At 40.4% G+C, this 19,485-nt stretch overlaps 1 protein-coding gene across 4 annotated transcripts in view; it reads left to right on the top strand.

Annotated features, from left to right (window-relative positions):
* The first annotated feature begins 569 nt into the window (after positions 1-569).
* Positions 570-19,485, top strand: part of skap1 (src kinase associated phosphoprotein 1) — a 41,444-nt gene continuing 22,528 nt past the window's right edge. For 2 of the 4 annotated variants that reach the window (XR_014085135.1, XM_017310845.2), the window contains exons 1-4: positions 570-1,266; positions 2,377-2,482; positions 3,050-3,075; positions 3,157-3,270. Coding sequence is in view for 3 of the 4 variants with exons in the window: in XM_017310845.2 (XP_017166334.1) it covers positions 1,227-1,266; positions 2,377-2,482; positions 3,050-3,075; positions 3,157-3,270 (286 nt within the window). In the remaining variant the exon portion in view is untranslated. The remainder of the gene's footprint in view (positions 1,267-2,376; positions 2,483-3,049; positions 3,076-3,156; positions 3,271-19,485) is intronic. The other 2 variants (XM_008437435.3, XM_008437436.3) reach the window with 2 other exon arrangements.

The following is a 19,485-nucleotide window of genomic DNA, read 5'->3' as shown; positions in this document are numbered from 1 at the left end:
ATTTTCTGTAAAAGAAACAACTGCACAAAAACAGTATGAAACGTCTAAAATGGCAGGCCAAATCTGTAGCATTTTTGAATTACGTTTGGTGGCTGTACAAAATCAATTCAAATGGCCCCTGAATGGCACTTTGGACATCCCTGATCAAAATGATCAAAAATGAATGCTTGAAATATATTCTTCTCTGTGTAGTGAATCTTTATGAGGCTTTTCAGTGAGACTTGAATTCATTTAACTACTAGTTTAAAATTATGTTGTTTTGTTTTTTTTATTGGCCACGTTTTGTAATCAGCTCATACTGATACTCCAGGGTGATTATTGTCATCCATTAAAGATTTACTTGTAGCAGTCACCTTCCTAAAATAAAGGCCTGAATATTTTTTTTGCCAAAAGTGATTTTATTTTTTACCTAAATAATCTTTATGCAATAAAAAAATGAGTGTTTTTTTGTTGTTGTCAAAATCACTTTTGGCAAAAAATATCTTAGGCTAGTGCGATTTGATAGATTGCACAGCTCTAATTCTAGCACATGAAAGTCCGTTAATCTAACCCATTGATCATATCTCTGGCTGCATGTTTCAGGTAGTTGTCCTGCTAAAGAACTGTAGTCACTAATTAGGTACTTTTTTTCTGTTGTAATTTGTTTCCAGAAAATCACTTCTCAAAGAGGTTCAATGGTAGAAAATATGAAAATGCTTTTATCACTGCAGGAACTCAGAACCTCCACCAGGAAATCTGGTTTGAGTATTTAGTCTTTAAAAGACAATTTAACATGTTGAGTTCCCCTTAGGTACACAGACATGTACATATTGTCGTGCATATTTGTGTTCACTCTTTAGCAATCACAAACAACAGGCAAGATTTTCACGGCGCTGTAACGTAGAAAGCTTTTCTCTCTATGAATCAGACCTTCATACGTCTCTACTGGGGAACCAAAATGCAGAGGAAGTCTGTGCACCTGCTCCTCCCCATGTGCAAATCTAGATGCATGCACGGAAGTCTAGTTTCAGTGCAGGAGGACTCAGGTGGTTAGCTGATGTGCCAGTTGATGGTTTGAGTCTTTCTGCCAGTACCAACCAGGCTGTCGTTCCTCGGGGGAGCTGCAGCAGCATGTCAGAGGTTAGATGAAGCCAGGCAGCTTTTTGAGGTAAAGTCGTCAAGGATTTGAAAGACAGAAGAGGAGTGCTGATTCAACTAGTTTTGCATCGCATTGGGCAAAACCAGGGATGGGTACAATCCCAAACGAGATCCGGAGACTCTTGGATGGTAATGTCTTCATTTCCTGTTAAAATATATTCAACCTTGTTTGTATTTGAGTCTAATCGTCGAAGAGTACAATGTGATGAGGTAGAACTATTTCAACAAAAACAACTTGAATTTTGTTTTAGGTTTTGTTCAAAGAGAGTTACATGAATTTGGCAGCGACGTCCTTTGACGGAAGCCTTTTCCTCACCAGAAGCAGACTTTGTATCAAAAGTTTTACCATCAAGTTCACCTCTCTATTTCAGCCGTCGCATACAGTAAACGGTCCCCATCAAGTCGGCATTCACCACATTTGCATGTGGTGCCAAGCTAGCAGGCGCAGCGCTCTTGGAGGACATTTGCATGCGTTAGTTTATTTGTGTAACGTGGGGTGGAAAAAAATTGAATCAGATAAATAATCTGGACCGACTTGTTTGACTTCATCATCATAAAGAAGAGTCTTGTGTGTATTTGTGGTACAACCTTCCAGTTCGAAGCTGGTTTTAATACAACAGAGAAAGAAACTGGTTCTGGTTTTCTCCCCTGTTTAAGCAACATAAAAAGTAGCTAAGTACAGCTGATATTGGCACCTTAAATAAGTGGAGACTTGGAGTGAAGACTTCCTATTTTGAAATGTGGGTGGGGGAAATTAGCCTAAGTGCAGCGACGTTTGCCAAGTATAGTTATAATAAGCAGCTTTGGGCTTGTTTTTTTTCTAAAGTCGCTTGCAGATTTAATGAGTCGCGGGTTGCGGTTTTTGGGCTTGGAAATAAGCAGACATAAACCCCAGAATTTGTCTGACATCCAGTTAGTTTTAGTCAGACAATCTCCCTGTCCATCATTTTCTGCTTGATCCGTGTCTGTAACACCAATTTTCAAATGTTGTTTTTTTGGGGAATTCTTCTTCTACTGATGTTTTGACCTCTGTGAGACATTCAAAATGTGTAATATTGATTTAAACTCCAGATAAAGGCTCCGACTAATAACATCTGACCCGAATCAACTAACCAGAATCTTATCTCTATGTAAAATCAGCAAATACCCATAACGTGCTTTGCAGCAAGTTTTGCCGAGCCTTTGACCCTCCTTTACATCTAACTTACACACTTCTTCTAATGTTTCTGTGCTCTGCAGACTGCGAGTTGTTTGTGACGGAGATCCTTGAGGATGAGAGGCTGAGTGAAAGCGCAGCAGAGACGCGGAAGGTCCTGCTGAATAACTTCCTGGTCGTCCATACAAGGTAGGCTTATACATCCTGAAATTATCCAATACTGGAGGCGCTGATGCCGAGCTGCTGAAGTGTGACGATGTAACTTCACTGCTCCATTACTGAACATTTGCTCTTAATGCAGAAAGAAAATTGTGACTTGGGCAGCAATTGCTTTGAATACAGTCTGAATTAGAAAGAACTCGTTTAATCTAATGACTCCAACATCAACCCCCCGTTCTTATTTACTTTTGCTAAAGATCTCATGCGACGATCCCTGTTTTTAATCTGATATTTGAATCTTGCTTTTGCTTTAATGTACATTCTCCAGGAACAACGCATGAGTTTCACAAAAAGTGAAACTCTTGCATGAACTCTGCTCGCTGATGCCGGATGCTTGCGTTGTCTGCACTGCAGGGGAAAAGGCTTCAGCTGTGTTACAGAAAGCCTGTGGCTTTGCGGCGCACAGCACAGGAAACAATATTTACTGAATTTCTGAAGTTGTGCTTCTGCCGTGCTTTACAAAAAAAAAAAAAAAGCATAAACAATTTACAAAACCAGCCTTTGATTTGCATTTTTTTTTTCCTTTTATGTTTTCAGGCTTCCTCAGGAATTCCCAGCAAGATGTGAGTAAAATGTTAATCCCTATCATTAAAATGTTTCTACTCTACATGGTCCTTTGCCTTATTTTTCACACACATGCTCAGTTGACTACAGGGACGATGAGGGCTCTGATGACAACCGCAGCTCCAGTCTGGGACGTTCTGTGCCTTCAGACGACGCCTCGGTGTCGGACTACCAGGACGACGGAGCCCCAGAGTGTGAGTCCACGATAGTTCTGGTTCTGACTCGTTTTGAGTGTCTTGGTGTGCGAGAGGCCAAAACTCAAAGGCCTTTATTTTCATATGTTAGTTAAAAATAATAAATTTGAGCAGCAGAAAGCAGTTCTAGCCCTAAAACGGTCATGCATCTGAATAAGTTGGTCGACATGAAGTTGACTTAATTCAGCAATTTAATTCAAAAATGTAAAATATTATGCAGTAATGGACTACACTGGGCATTTTCATTAGTTCTATGTAATATAAAATCCTTAGAAACTAAATTCTGAGTTTTAGTCCACTATATGAGCAACTCTGTGTGTCTGTATTGAATCTATATGATATAGTGTTGCTAAACATTATTTTTCTAACTTACATGGTTAACATTGTCAAATAAAATTGACTATTAGATGGTGATTTAATTTATCAATGAAAATAAAAAAGCTATACAAACCAGCAATGCCCTTGTAAAAATATAGTTTACCCCTGTATTAAATAATGAATTATCCGTTACATGGGTTTACTTACACTACAGATGCTCAGGTGTGACGAGTGCCAGACCCGTAGAACCAAGAAATCATTTCAGTCAAACCCGTCTGACAAGAAGTAGAAGAAAGTCAAGAACTGGTCATAAACAACGTCACCTGCATACGTCTAGCTCTCTGGAGACGGTTGTAGAGTTATTTCCAAGGCTTTGGATCTCCAGAGAACCACAGTGAGAGAGAGCCGTTATGAATAAACAGAGAAAACATGAGCCTTCCCAGGAGAACCAAAACTACTCCAAGAGTGAGTCAGGAGGCCACAAAATAACCCAGAACCACAGCTGTAGCAATGCAGGCATCAGTTGGGGCCAGTTAAGGTCAATGTTTATGTTTCAATAATAAGAAAGATGCTGGTCAAAAAAAATGACCTCAAGGGAAAGTTCTAAGACCAAAACCACTGCTGACCACATAGAACACAAAAGTCCAGCTGAGGTCTCCTTCAAAGCGTCTCGACGATCCCCAGAACTTTTGGGAAAATATTCTGAGGACTGACGAAACAGAAGGGAAACTTTAGGTGTTGATAGCCGTTTCATCCGGAGTAAAACTGATATACTAAGAGTCAAACATGGTGGTGGTAGTGTGATGGTCTGGGGTGATTTTCTGCAATTGATGGATCAATGTAACTAAAAGATCCTGAAGCAGGATGTCTGTCCGTCTGTTCATGACCATACGCTTAGTTGCACTGGATTTATGCAGCAGTGATCCAAGGCGGGGGCTGCACAGTGGCGCAGTTGGTAGAGCTGTTGCCTTGCAGCAAGAAGGTTCTGGGTTCAATTCCCGGCCTGGGGTCTTTCTGCATGGAGTTTGCATGTTCTCCCTGTGCATGCGTGGGTTTTCTCCGGGTACTCTGGTTTCCTCCCACAATCCAAAAACATGACTGTCAGGTTAATTGGTCTGTCTAAATTGCCCCTAGGTGTGAGTGTGTGTGTGCATGGTTGTGTGTCCTGTGTGTATCTGTGTTGCCCTGCGACAGACTGGCGACCTGTCCAGGGTGAACCCCGCCTCTCGCCCGGAACGGTAGCTGGAGATGGGCACCAGCAACCCTCCCGACCCCACTGAGGGACAAGGGTGAAAGAAAATGGATGGATGGATGGATGGATGATCCAAGGCGGCCTAGTCAATGTCCGGTCTTAAATCTGCTTGAGATGCTGTGAAATCAGCTTAGACAGCGTTGCTGAATGTAAATAATTCAGCGGCTTTTCTCCTCAGCGCTGCTAGTTTTTGATATAGTTGACCTTAGTTGTTGCTGCTAAGAGCAGCACAACCAGTTGTTGGATTTAGGGCACAATTGTTTTCTTCACATTTGGACGTTTAGCCATGTCCATTTGGTTACTTTTTTTTTCCCTCAAAAAAGAAATGCCTTTAAAAATGCAGTTTGTATTTAGAAGCGTCTCCTAATGAGCATTTGACACATTTAAGTTAGACAAACACACAAAAGCAAAAAAAAAAAAAACTTTATTACAATACTGCGTTCACAATTATTTTCCACTGAATTTTATAGCATGATTTTCTAATTCATAGAGGTGCAACCTATATAATTAGTGTAAATGTGTTTTCACTGGAAAAGTTATAAATTGGATGGGAAGAAGGACGGGCTGGTGTGCCAGGAGGCGATGCGCTTCTCCTCTGAGAAAGCTACGGCTTTAGTTCATTATCCTTGTTGTCAAAGCTGCTCCTCACCACAGGAAGAGCAGGTGGATCATTTCGTCGCATATTGCAGCACATCCTCTAAATGTGAAAAATTAACAGAGAATGGTGTGGGGGGGGGAAAGCAGACCACCCCGTGTGAAACTCCTCTCCTACCCCTCTGCCCGGTGACATCGGCGACTCCTCCTCCCTGCTTCCTCTTCCTCTCTCCCCCCCTGGCCTCTTCGTGTACCTGGAGAAATGCTGCTGGTGGGTCACACAGACCTGAATGGTGACCTAGAGCTCCCTCCTGTGGCAAAACCCTCAGCTCCTGGTTTTGTCCTTTTGTGCGTCTTGTGTGTGTGGCTAGTGGGAGGCAGCCCACACATGGTGGAGGCTTTGTAGCTGCAGGCTAATGCAGTGATTTATTGACCCACAGCCCTTCTATTCTTTCCCAACCGGGTTTGAAATACAACACTGTACCTGAGGGGCCATGTGTGTTCCATCCCTCCTCTCCCTTTTATCAATCTTTCCCTCTATCTTCCTTTCTCCATCCTGCCGCCCTCTCATTCAGACTTTTAGTATTTCTGACTCTAATAGCCCTTGACGTGACACGCCGCAGGTGGGCATTATGGACTCTGCGGCCTCAGGTGTCCGCCTCTGCTGTTTGTCTTGCTAAAGCTGGATGCGCCAGGAATTTTCCTCCGTATTCAAAAAAGAAAAAAGAAATAGGAAAAAGAATAATTTCAGTCATTTTTGGATGCCGTTGGTTAACGCCAGCTGGGTTGAGTCAAGCCTGATCCCTTATTTGGAAACGGCTTAATGAACTTCTCTGCCTTCGGAAGAGAAACTACTGTTTGTCTCGCTGGAAAATAAATAAATCACAACAGATGGTGTGAAGATAGACCACAATTAGACTAGACAATAATGACCATTTTTCTTTTTTTTTTTTTTTTAATTTTCAGAGTAAATAAGGAGAGATTTCCTTTGGGAAGCAAATAAAAATCGAACCATACAAGGCTGAAAAGTTTCCCTTAAGGCTATACTGATAACTACAAATTGCGCCGTCTGTTGATGTGGTGAGAGATACTTAAAGCTCAGTGTCATGCTATTATATGCTAAATGTGAGGAATGGTTAATCGTCTGGCGCAAAAAAATATATGCATATTCTTTTATTTTCTCTCAAATTGAAACAAGTTTCCTGTTTTTTTTTTTTTTTTTTTTTTTTGCTGATGGATCAATAATTGGAACATTTTGTCTTAAAAAAATTGCGTCTCAGCAGCTGGTCTGTCGGCACTTGGAGGCAGCAGCCATGTTGGCGTAGGGAGCGCTCTGTGTCCTTACTGAAAGGGCATGCGGAGTTCATAGTTCATCCTGTGTTCACCGAAAGAAATGGTTCAGGCGTTTCTGCAGGGCGGTCTGTTTCCGAGGAAGAGTGGGTGTCAGTGGGGGGGCGGGGGGGTAAAAAAATGACACGAGTTCTTAATGAGATCATTTCTGGACCGACAATTATGCACGATGACAATTTGGGATTAAAATTCTTTTTTTTTTTTCCCTTTTCTGACAAAGAAAACCACAGGGATTTATTCGGGGACTGATTTGGTGATTGATTTGGCTCTTTCTCGCGTTTAATCATTTGATTTTTATGTGAGTCTACTGTACACAATGGAGACTTTGTGACCGGGAGGATGTATGAGCCGCGGTGATCGACTGCCTGCCTTCGCCGCACTGCGTTCCCCTAACCAGTGAGTGAGTGAGTGTGAAGTCGATGGCTGCTTTTACACACAGGAGGAGCCTGCGCCGTTTGATTAGATGCAGTGGCCTGTTGTCTTCAGTGGACTGGGTGACACCAGATTTGTAATGGCTGACAGGAACAGATGGAGCCTCCTTTGTTAGCCCGGGTGTCTGCATGGTAATGTGAACTGAGTTTCACCCGCCGACCGCACCCGTGACCCGACCGCGCCTGCAGCCTCACCCCGGCTCCTTCTGCCAACCCCCTTCCCCGCCGTGGCAGCCCCGATTTGGGGTCTCGCGCCCCCGTTTTAAGGAATTTTTATTCCATCACATAACCATGTCATTCCAGCACATTATGCATAGATAAACAAGTACACGCACAAGCCCCCCTCTGGCGCGAAAGAGCTCTTTAACACGTGTGGATGCCCCTCCACACAGACACAAACAGACCCCAGGAGACAGCTGGAGATGTGGGACTTTTAGCCCCTTCATGCTGTTTGCAGGTCAAGTTTACGAAGTCGAAATGGCCTGTTTGTTTTCCTTTGATTGGGGAGCTCTGCTGGGGGCTCGGGGATGTTTGCTGGGAAGCAGCGGCGATGACAGAGCGCCGCGGGAGGAGCTCTGTTTCGAGAGGCGTGCAGAAAAAGATGGCACGTTCGACGTGTCGCCGTGCCTCTTCGTGATCGCCGGGTTTCTGGAATTTACTCAGGTGTGATTGAAGCCGTCAAATTGTATTCTGAAAAACAATTTTTTTATTTTATTTTATTTTTTTACCTTAAAATTCACTGACTGAGATTCATATTTGATTGTTAAACCGTTTGAGTTTTATGATTTTCTTATGAATTATGAGCCTCTATTAGTCTCTCCCTGTTGAACATTAAAAGAAGCTGAATCTCATTTTTAGCCCAATAACCCTCATTTTTAGCCCTAAAAGTCGGCCGTCCTTGTTGTTTTTGTGGAATTTTTTAGCCTTTGAAAACAGACGTTTTTTGGGAAGCGTTTACGCTGCGAAAACACCAAATTTCTCCAAGTAGTTTCCAGTGGAAATATCTTAGACTGGAAATAAGACAAACTAACTGACAAGTGACTTTAAAGAAAATACAGGAGATTTTTTTAAGTGAATCATTCCTTAATATTGATATAAAAAAGTAATATTTCCACTGCAGATTATTCCACGTATAACAAAATTTTTCCCATGTTATAAGTAAAATAATCTGCTAGTGGAAATTGTTCCTTCTCATCAATATTCAGGAATAATTTACTTAAAACAAGCTCCTGTATCTCGCTGAAAGGTTACTTGTAAGTTAGTTTTGTCTAAGTGTACTAAGATATTTGCACTAGAAACTAGACTAAAATGCTTGGTAAGATTTTGTGTTTTTGCAGTGCAAAAAGCCGAGGCAATTTTATTTGGTATGTAAAATAATTCACAGCTTCGAAGAAAAATAAAGAAACGGGGTTAACAAAAACTCCAATAAAAACAAGAAATTTAACAGATATAACAAATTAGTATCTAAAAAAAGGGGAAAATGAATTTAGATGATATTTGATATATGAATTACATTTATTAAGGTGATTTATATGTCGGTTTGGTGATTTGACCTTGTTCCTGCCTCTGTCAACCAGTTTCACTTTTACTTTTTGAAGGAAACTACTGCGGGTAGTTGTTTGTTTCATAATTTTCAGTTTTGACTGAGCAATTTGAGTGTTATTACTCTGACAAAACTGCAAACCCAATGTTGCAAGGACGCCCTCTGGAAAATAATTTTTCTACAGACTTCTCTGCAAACTTGTTAAGTGTTTCTGCTCCTGAAACTGACTTTTTGTATGTAGGCATTTTACTTCCTGTACGTCTGTGTTGACGTGATGTAACCTCAGTGAACTTGAGTCACAAGTCAGAACCGCTCCAGTTTAACTTGACACAGTTATATAGCTTGCATTTACTAATAGGTAAGATTTTTCATTTTATCAATAAAGTAAGTTAAAGTCATGTTATGTGTTTCATGTGGGTTTAAAGTCTTAAATTTAACTCACTGAATCTTCTAGTACTCAGAAAACATACAAAAAATAAATCTTAGCTGCTTTTAATTTTTTTAAATCTAATTTTCAGATAAAAAAGAGAGGAAATGGCATTTCATACCTCTGTTATTAAAATATTGTATCAAATATACAAAAAATATACACTGTACGTGTTTGATGTATTTTGATTTATTACCACAATGAAAAATGTATTTAGTATAATACATTTTGCTGTGTTTTACTATGATCAAGTCATTCTTATTTTGAATATACTTCAGCTATTTTAGCTATGCAATGTTAGAAGTAACTTTTTTTACTAGTGGTGTTTAAGTATTTATTTATATGTTAAAAAAACCCTTAAGCTACAACTTTCAATTAGTTTAAAACTCCGTAATTAGGAACAACATTTTCTCTAACTTGTAGAGAGTGACAAGGATATCGAAAAGCACCGTGTGCCATAAACAGACAGAGAAGCTGCACAGATCGATCGACCGGTGGTCCTTTGACAGGTTTCGATCGGTTACTGGAACGTCAAATACTGAATTAATGAATTATTATAAATGCATCAACCAACAGCACGCACTTTGATCCACCTTTTGAAAGTTTTTGGGGTAATCAAATTTTCTGTTCGATTCAAATCTACAATTATCAAAGAAAACTAAATACTCGTGTAAAATTCGGAATTGGCAGAATAGATCTCAAAGAAAACCAGCTATTGGTATCAACTTGGTGAAGCGTTAACGGTGCATCTTTACATTATTTGTTCTGACTTAAACAATACTTAACAGTTCTTCTTCTCCCAGTTGACGCGTTGTTTAATTAAGTCATACTTTCAGGGACGTTTGTTCAACCCGGACCGTGGCTGCTGTCTCTGCCGGCCCAATTTCCTAAACCAATTACTGGCACCAGTACGCGGGTTGGACAACCAATTTGAACTTATGTCGCGCTGTTGCCCATTTCTCATTTGAATACGAGGGGCCAACGCACAGCAACATTATTACACCGTGCTTGTAAATAGAATATTAAATCTAAACTCTGTCATTTTGGCTGAAGCTTGGAAAAGCCATTTAAAAGTGAAGCGCTTGTGAGAGTGCGTGCCCGACCCTCTTGGCTGGTGATGTAGGAAAATGACGAAGCCATCTGACAGACTGGAGCTCCATTAGTGGGTTAATCTGCGGTGTTTAATGTGCCAACTGGCTTTTTGTTTGTGACTTAGTCAGATTTTGCAGAAAGAGAAAGTTGAACTGTCGCTCTTCTGTAGCGGTTCCAGTTTTTCCTCCTGGTCTCTGATTTGTCTCTGGCCTCTTTACTGATAATTTAGCTCTGTTTTTTTTTTTCCCCTCTTTGTGCCGTCTGCTCACTTACTGAACTTTTGACCTTTTGACCCGCTTGTTTGGCCAACCTGTGACCTGTCTGCAGTCTGTTCAGGGACGTGTGAAGGATCGGCCCCGGCGTCCCAGGAAAAACCACCGTAAATCACAAAGTTTCTTTCCACTCTGACGGTCATTTACTGTATTTGATCGTCAGAATATCTGCCTGGAGATCCATCTCTCCCCGTGTTCATTGGCGTATGGATTTTGTGACATTTGGGTAGCGGCTCCTCGTTTGCAAGCAAGCGAGGAATATGTTAATGACTTTCACTCCTCCTTTCTCTCTCTCTCCTTCCTCTCTCCTGCTCCGGTTGCTGTCTGCGTACTGCTTTGGAAGGACGCTCACGCGTTACGAGGCGGGCGCTGGGATCTGTACATTGCTGCGAACGTTCGCCATCAGGGTTCAAAAGTTCACACAACTCCCCAAGGGCTACTGTGCTGCTGCAGATGCTGATAGTCTTTTCTTTCTCCCTCTCTCCTGGCTGCCTTTCTTTCTCTCTCTCCCTCGCTGTTTACACTATTAATCTTGTACACTCTCCCTCACACACTCACTCACTCGGCCTGCAAGAGAGCGGCTTGAAGGGGGGATTTGGACGTATTTAACCGAAGAGCATCCATCACTCTCATCTCTGGCCTGACCCCCCCCCCCACCACCACCACCCCGCTCTAAAGCCCACACCGGGATTTCTATTTTTTTATTTTTTTTTGGCTCCTGGTTTGTTTGCCCTCTGATGCAGCTCCCCTCTCATTTTCTTTGTTTTATTGTTGCGCCGCATATTATTACATCCCTCCGTCGGCTCTGCCCGAGCTCGCCGATGAAACCCAGGGAAAACGGCCGGAGCTAAACGCACGGCCGTCCATCTGTAAGGAGGCGCACAGGCAGAATGCAAAGTGTGTGTGTGTGGTGGGGGGGGGAAGCAGGGGCAGGGTGGCTCCTAATCTCCCCCAGAGCTGTCAATGTCACAGACAAATAGCAAAACTATCAGATGCGGCGGGTTCACCCAGAGGTGAGCGTTCCCAGGTACCTCCTGCATTCACTCCCTCTCTTTCTCTTCCTTCCTCGCAAATGAGAATTTGATTTTGCCCTCCACCGGAATCCATTTCTGGAGATGAATGAAGTTTCAATGCCAAGCCCAGGTGGCCCCGCTGATTTCTTAGGGAAATAAATGGAGATGGGAGAGATGTGCTGGCCTACACACAGACAGTGACACGGCGGCGTCCGATGCCGCTGGGGTCCCTCTGTTTAATTGTCGCTGTAACGTAGCACTTTAAAGTCATTAACATACTCTGGTGTTATTCAAAGATGTTGGGGATGCGTCGCTCCTTGCAGCGGGATCTTGCGGCTGCGCCTGCCAAGTGGGACAGGGCTTGTAATGCTGTTAGGAGATTGCTTATCTACAATGGCAATTTTTACCATTGATTTGTGGCGGCCTTTGCTTGCAAGCAGGATTATGGGAAAGAAATCAGAAGCCCTTTGACTGGGGACAAATTTTATTGTGAGCAACTGTAGTTTCATTAGAAAAATGCATTTAGATAATTAATTTCAGAATAAATAATCCCGGCTGTACTAATCAAAACGAAATGAACTTCCTTTTATGAAATATCAGCCTCAGACAAACATGATGGAATTGTTTCTTTTCATGCAAATCTGATAATTTAGCTTAATTTAATCTCGGTTGCTGTCGGATAGATTGCAGCCAGAGAAAAAAGGACATGATTTAAAAACCTGATCAATATTGTGGAAGGCATTTATTTTAAAGAGATGATCCCATTAATGTTATTGTTTTGTTACGTTTTCTGAGTTCTGACTTAAAATAACAAACGTCTCTTGTGGCTGATTGCTGACTGTCGGTAGCAACCGTTTTAATGCTGTTATTTTAATCAAATGTACCTAGCAACAGAGGCTTTAAAATGTTTATGAATTTAAAGAAATCTTTAAAACCTTGTTGTTTTTCTCCCTTTCTAGACAAATACCCATTATATTATTAATAGTTACTGAGGTGTTAATTAGAAATGTTATTTTATTGCCTCGTTAAGAAAAAAAAAATTTGAAGAGGGGGGGGGAATGAAAAAAAGATATTGGAAAGGAAAATTATTTTGTACTCTTGCGTGTTATGAATCTGAAAAAATATATAAATTTATATTAAAATCATATTCAATATTTATCAGAAATATTGCATATTTTGATCCGCTTGCACAAAGTTTTAGAGAAACACTTGGAAAAGCAAACGAAATGTTATTTAGTTTTAATTCAAAAATGTGTCTTTTAACTAATAATTATAAAAAAATAATTTATTATTATTGATATCACTTCTACCGCTAGTAAAAATCACAACAACAAGAAGAGTATGGAATATTAAACAAAATCACAAATAATAAATTTAAAAAACGTAATTATTCTTCCCCTTCTTGTGAAGGTTTGCTCTGAATTTTCTCAGTCAAATTTAATCTATTGACACCTGTTGCCTGTGGTTAATTTAAGAAGCGCGTTTAATAATGATAGCGTCACAAAATATAATGTATTAGCATGAGACGAAGCAGAAGTCACAATAATAAAATGAAAGCGGTAATAGGTTGAGTTATGCAGCACTCTGCAGCTCACTGATCCTCGTTTAGATTTTATTTAAATTATTTGATCAGTAAAATCAGAGCATCTTTAAAAATGCACTGATTGTATTTCAAAGGGAAGCGCTTTCTCTTTTATCTCGTTTCCTTTAGGCTACACCATCGACTGCACTATATCACTTTTTTTTTTTTCCCACGGATATACCAGCTCTTCTGCGGGCTCAAACACCTCCATCGCCGTTATTTGTATTCTTACTTCCGTGTTTTCTTTTTGTTTCTGTCGGCGAATCAGCGGAAAACCATCCCCAGCGATTAGAGGATCATTGTATCCGCAGTTAAGCATTTGAATAGTGGTAGTAAATCTAGAAAAGGGAAATTCAGGGTCGCTATAGACGTCGCTTATAGCTGCCCAGGGGGAAGCCTGTGTCACATTGTAAATTTAGGCCCTTAGTGTCTGTGGAGTGGCCGGTGTGTGATGTCTGAGAACAGAGCAGATCTGAGCCGTGACTTGACATCTTCTCCTGTATGAAGAAAAAGAAGAAGAAAAACTATTTTTTTATGAGCTTTATCAAATATAATAGACCGAGTCGCACGTTGGAAAAAAGGAGCCTCCAAAATGACTTGGAAAGTGTTATAAAATATTAATGTGATGATTTTTGCCCTGCTAAACTCTTCGCTCTGCCACACGAAGGCTGATTTGTTGTTCAATCAGACTGAAATTTTGATCGAAAAAGAGAACAACAACAAAAAAAAATCCCAAATCCTTTCTGCATAAATTCCTGCTGCCATTAAACATTATTAGACGGTGACACAGTCATCGTGCAGCTTGATATAATGCACTGCATGTTTTCTTTGGTTCAAACACATGCATTAGGAGGTTCTAAACATGGTTTATGTATCGATGACTGAAGTCCTAATCAAATCAGGGGAGGGAAGGAGGGCTGAGGAGACATTGTGCCCTTAACCTCAGTGCCTCTCAGTCTCTCTCCTCCTTTCTGACGGCCGCCTTGCTGGAGGGACGCACAGCAGAGGCCTCCCACTGTAATGAGGAAAAATGTATCAATTTAGCTCGGCCTGCGCACAGATTGAGCGCCGGGTGGGTGAAGGTGCACTGAGTGAATCCTTTTTCCTAATCAAGGACGGTATTGGAGAGGATTGCGGTCTCGTTCACCTCGTCTGTGGAATCAGCAGCATTCCTGCCGGCAGCCCCCCTCAGGGCCGGGGGGAGCCTCTCCGTGCCTTCTGTTTCACCTCATCAGCTGAGTTCACGCGGGGGTCAGGTCCTGCCCCCTGATGCTGCATTCAATGCAATACCTCTTGTATCGAAAGGGGGTGTGAAAGCCCCCCACCCACCCGACTCAAGGACGGCACAAAGCAGAGAGAAAACATATGATAACTTTCTGATCTGATGGTCAAATTGTCCTTTTAGGGGTCACGTCAGAACAAACTGAGCAGCGCTAGCTGATGCTAAATGCTGCGATATACTGGCAGGATGCGAGTTTCAGTTATTCTTGATGAAAATGTTTTTTTTATTTATTAGATAACATTATTGGACGGAAATTTACACATTCAACAGCAAGTCTGTTTGGATGTTGATGTCAAATAAACAAGTATTATATTCATTTTTTTGATTTATACAAAAAATACAGACTCTTTCTGAACAGAGATTTAGAACGACAGTTTTTTTTACCCCTATTTATGATGTCTGTAAGCTAAAAGATAAAAAAATGAAAATATTGTGATTGCAATAAAGGAACAAAAGTAATCATTAACACAGGATTGTAAAAAAAAAAAAACAGGTTCCTCAGAGCAAAGAAAAAAATTTATCTTCTCTATCTTATTGTCAGTATTGTGTAAGAATGAGAAGCTGACATCCGTTTTGACATGAATAATAAAAAAAATGATTTCCTGAATCACAATCGGATGAAATATCCTCACTGACTATTCCAGTTTTAGCTCTTTTGTAACTTCTTAAGCCAAAAGATTTATGCCCATCTCAAAACTGTAATGGCTCATAAAAACAGGATCATTATTAACAAAAACAACAAAATAAAACCTCTGTGGGCAGTTGGAAAAATAAAGTATAATATTCAGATGTTAATGCCAGTTTTACAGATATTTTATCACTGACTTATAAACACAATGGTTTACAGCTGGTGTAGTTTATTTTGGAATAAAGCATTTAGTTTCTCCCTAATAAAAAGTGTGATAACTTTCTGTTCGAATGGTAGCCAATAAATTTTATGATGTCCTGCTGCTCTATGATTTTTCTTTAATTTGTGACCAAGCTTTTACTTTTTCATATTTGACTAGACTAATAAAGCAAATAAATAAATAAATAAATAAATAAATAAATAAATAAATAAATAAATAAATAAAAAAAGACTGCTGATGAATCAATTAAAAAAATAATGTGAAAAGTTTTCCCAGAGCAAAGAGAAAATGATGTTGTAATCTTATAGACGTCAGAATTAAGCCCAGTTTTCTTTGATATTGTGCATTTAAGAAAATATTTAAAAATTATATTACATGTAGAAGGTATATATCTAATATTTGTGCTTTAATATAATTTTTTCACTTCATATATTTTCTTTACCAACTTATTAAAATAGAAGCCTAGCAGTCTGCACATCTAATATGCATAATTAGAAAAGCACATCTAATATGCATAATAAGAAAAGCATTTAGTTCAATTTTAAGAATATTAAAATTTTAGCCCTATAATTTTTTAACATTTTAATGTTTTTTTGCCTTCTGTTATATAGGTCTTGTTACATTTGTGAAGTATTAGTTTATTTTTTATCTCTAAAAGGTGCTTAACACATAAACACAATTTGCATTATTGTAGAAATCAGAAAATGAAGATTGTGATCAGCCTCTTTCAATACAGACACATATTTATGACTTCATGGAGACAACCTTTTTCTAGCAGTTAGCAAGAAACTTTTCTGTGTTCAAAATGTTTTTCACTGATCTGAGATAATATTCTAATCTCCAATGTGTTTTCATCAGATGCAAGCAGAAAATCATCATATTTAACAGAAGTAAAGATTTGAAAACCTCGGTCTGTGTGGAAATAATCTATATAATGTTTCACTAAGTGGTCTGGGTTACTGAAACAAATGAGCTTTTCAATAATATTGTAATTTATTTAATATGACTGTCATGTTCCTGAATCTATCTGACATTTCCTAGATAGATGCTCCATCAAAAAGGCTATTGATCTTTGCTAATAACTCAGACTAGATTTCTCTTCTAAATGATTCTCAGATGTTCCTCAGTTGTCTTTTTTTGTAAACTCTCAAATTGTTTAAAACAACATAATTGATTATATTGAATAATCATAAAAAAGCCTCCTAGACTATTACTCAGAATACAACATTTACAGCATAATTAGTCCTGTTTTTTTAATGTTTTTCTCCCTTCGAAATTAAATCTTCAATGGAGTCTTCACAGTGATGTTCATTTTCTTGATTCAGATTTAAATCTAATGGCATTTGATTAAACAAACAAAATGAAATGTCATCTTGAGTCTTAAGTCGGGTAAAAACAGTGCAGAACAACATGAGTTGTTTTTTTTGCTTTCAAAGGAGACTGATTAATGAAAATGAAAAAAATGACATTTTAATAAACTCAAAGCTCTTCTATGCAGAATAAATAACAGGGAGCAAAAATGTATAATAATGTTGAGGGAAATGTGTACAGCATATTTATCCTGCAAGCAGAGCATCATGTGACATCATGCACTGATGAAAATTTTATGGCCTGGGCTTTGTAAAACTCTGACCTTTGACCTGTTTATCACTGATCAAGAAACATCTGGCCTTTTACAGATTGATTAGTGCATCTCTGATATTTGTTTATTTTCAGAGCAGATGTGTTTTATAACAAAAAGTAAGATGATTGCACAATTCAGATTTTCAACTGGCTATGTTAGCGGCTAGCACAGCTAACATTGAAAAAAACTCTGAGATTTCCAAATGCCTACCAGCATCTAAACATCCGGCACGCTCCATGACAGACCGAGGCTTAAACCTCAAACACATAAAACGACAACTCTGTGTGTTCACTGGTGGGCTAAAGATCCGATTTTTGAGTTGCCACTGTCACCAGATCAGGGTCAGTCAAGCTGAAAATCCTCTGTTGACCGCCACTCGCTTCAAATATTGATTCTGCAGAGATTTGTTTGTGTGTTAAGTGGAAAACATAATGCAGTGGTTCTGACATGTTTCCCTGCTGCGGCTGAATCCTGTCGGTGCCTTTCTCTCTGCCTGAAACACATGCTGCCACTCGTTTCTCCAGCACCATCAACATCTTCAACCCGTTTCAGTGCTTTCATACCCTCTTTTTTTTGTTGGGTTATGAGCACCGGCGGATCTAATGTAACGCGCAAGTCTTCCCGCTCGACCATTTCCCTTCACTTTGATTCACTTTCCTTCCAGCCTTTGATTGACTTTCAGCCTAACTAAAGTGGATTTTAATGAGAGAATACATTAACTCCCTCTGGTCATGCGAGCATAAATCAGCTTTTTCTTGCGGGATCAACTGCTGAGCTCATACCGCCACGCTGAGGGAGTGTGAATAACCAAATGAGAGATTGCGGCTGTGGCGAAACTGCTGGCAGCTCAGATGCATCGTGGCGCGTCCCCTCCGAGTTTAACACGAGTTCAGGACGCCGACAGAAACGGATCGCTTGTCGCCACGCAGGTCAGCTCGCTCCTGGGAAGCCGCCCTTTCGTCTGGATCAATTAAACGCATATTTCTGGTCGATTCCTATTGATTATTTCCTCCCATTTGTAAATAGGTTGACTCGGATCTTTTTCTTGCTGATGAGCTCCATTAGATTTGGTTAGCATGGACCTGTAGCGGCTCCTCACCTTGATTTACGAAACCCGGCAGGTCCCGACGTCGCATCTATCTGCTGCTCTGTGTTGGTAATTGCACTCAGCTAAATAGGTTATGCTGAAATATCAATAAATTGCCATCAAATTAATGTCAATACCAAAGCTGTAGATGGTGCTAATTAAAACGCAAAAGGGCTGAAAATGAAGCCGTGGCATTGCTCTGAATAATTGATAACCCAATTTATGATTTTTATGAAAGAGTGCCGTCTGTCTGCAGTTCTGATGAGGCCTTAATTAGATGCATTAATGTGTCTCTCTGTGGCCGTACTCAAACTCCAAACTCAAACACCATGATAGTTTTTGGGGGGTGTTTAATGCTCTAAATTGCACATTTTCGAATAACAGTGGCTCTAAACACCCACTTAAAGTTGCGTTTGCTCCAGTGGAGGTGCTGGTGGGGGGATTCTTATGGGTTCCACTCAGGTTGTTTTTCCTCTTCCGGGTGGGTTCAAACACTAACCAGCGGGATGTTTTTATCTCTTGCTGCTACCGTGTGGAGGAACGGAGAACTAATGTGTCTGTGTGTGTGCGTGTGCGTGTGTGTGTGTGTGGGGGTGTGCATGCATGTGTGTTTGCGCGCATTCGCTTCAAGTTTCACACAAAGGAGAATCCAGTGAGGTCGGGTCACCTGGCGATAAAGCGCTAAGCACGCATGAATGTGTAATGTTTATTGACTCTGGCAGATCGGAGCGATCCTCTGTTGATTTTTTTGATTTTTTTTTTTTTAGCTCCTCATCCATTACCTGAGCTCGACCTTTGAGATAAATGAAGAGCGAGGGAAGCAGACGGATGAGGGGATTAGGGGAGAGTCGCAACGGGGAAGTAAGGCCGAAGGGGGAAGGAAAGAAAAAAGACAGACTGCCGGCGGATAAATGAGGTGGAGGAGCGTAATGATCGCTGTTTGTTATGATGTACAGAATCAAGTTCTCTTTGACAAAACAGTCCTTAGCACCTCTGTATTTATAGTGTCAGCGGTCAGTCCATCGGCAGAGGCGGGCGGATGATGTGTAGGAGTGTTAGTGCTGGGAGCGCTGTTCTGGAATGACCCGCTCATCCGTCAGGACCACAAACCTGAGCAGTGCTGGAGTGTTGGATCTCAGCTTGCTGTCATATTTAAAGTTATGCAGATGAAAAACTACATTGAGGATTGGGATGCAGATAAGGGGGAAAAAAAATAAAAATTCTGCGCCGTTTTGCTTTTGTGGTTGATTTTTATTTTTTTTTTATGAATGAGACTCATTGGGGAGTTCCTGTGAGTCTGAAGTTGGGGGGGGGGGTGCTCTTTGTTTAAACCAGATCAGCCGGTTGTGGGATGACATGTTTGGTTTTTCGCAGCAGTTAAGCAGACCTTTTTCTGAGCGGGGAGAGGGGGACGCCGGCATTCCCCTTGTCATCCCTGACCTGAATAGAGGTGTCATGCTGACTTATGTAAATGGAGTTTAAAATGTGCCTCTGTTTCAA

This window comes from Poecilia reticulata, chromosome 19 (genome assembly GCF_904066995.2).
Source record: "Poecilia reticulata chromosome 19, P_reticulata-male-v2, whole genome shotgun sequence".
In the NCBI taxonomy this organism is placed as follows: Eukaryota; Metazoa; Chordata; class Actinopteri; order Cyprinodontiformes; family Poeciliidae; genus Poecilia; species Poecilia reticulata.
This window is presented reverse-complemented; position numbering and strand designations above follow the sequence as displayed.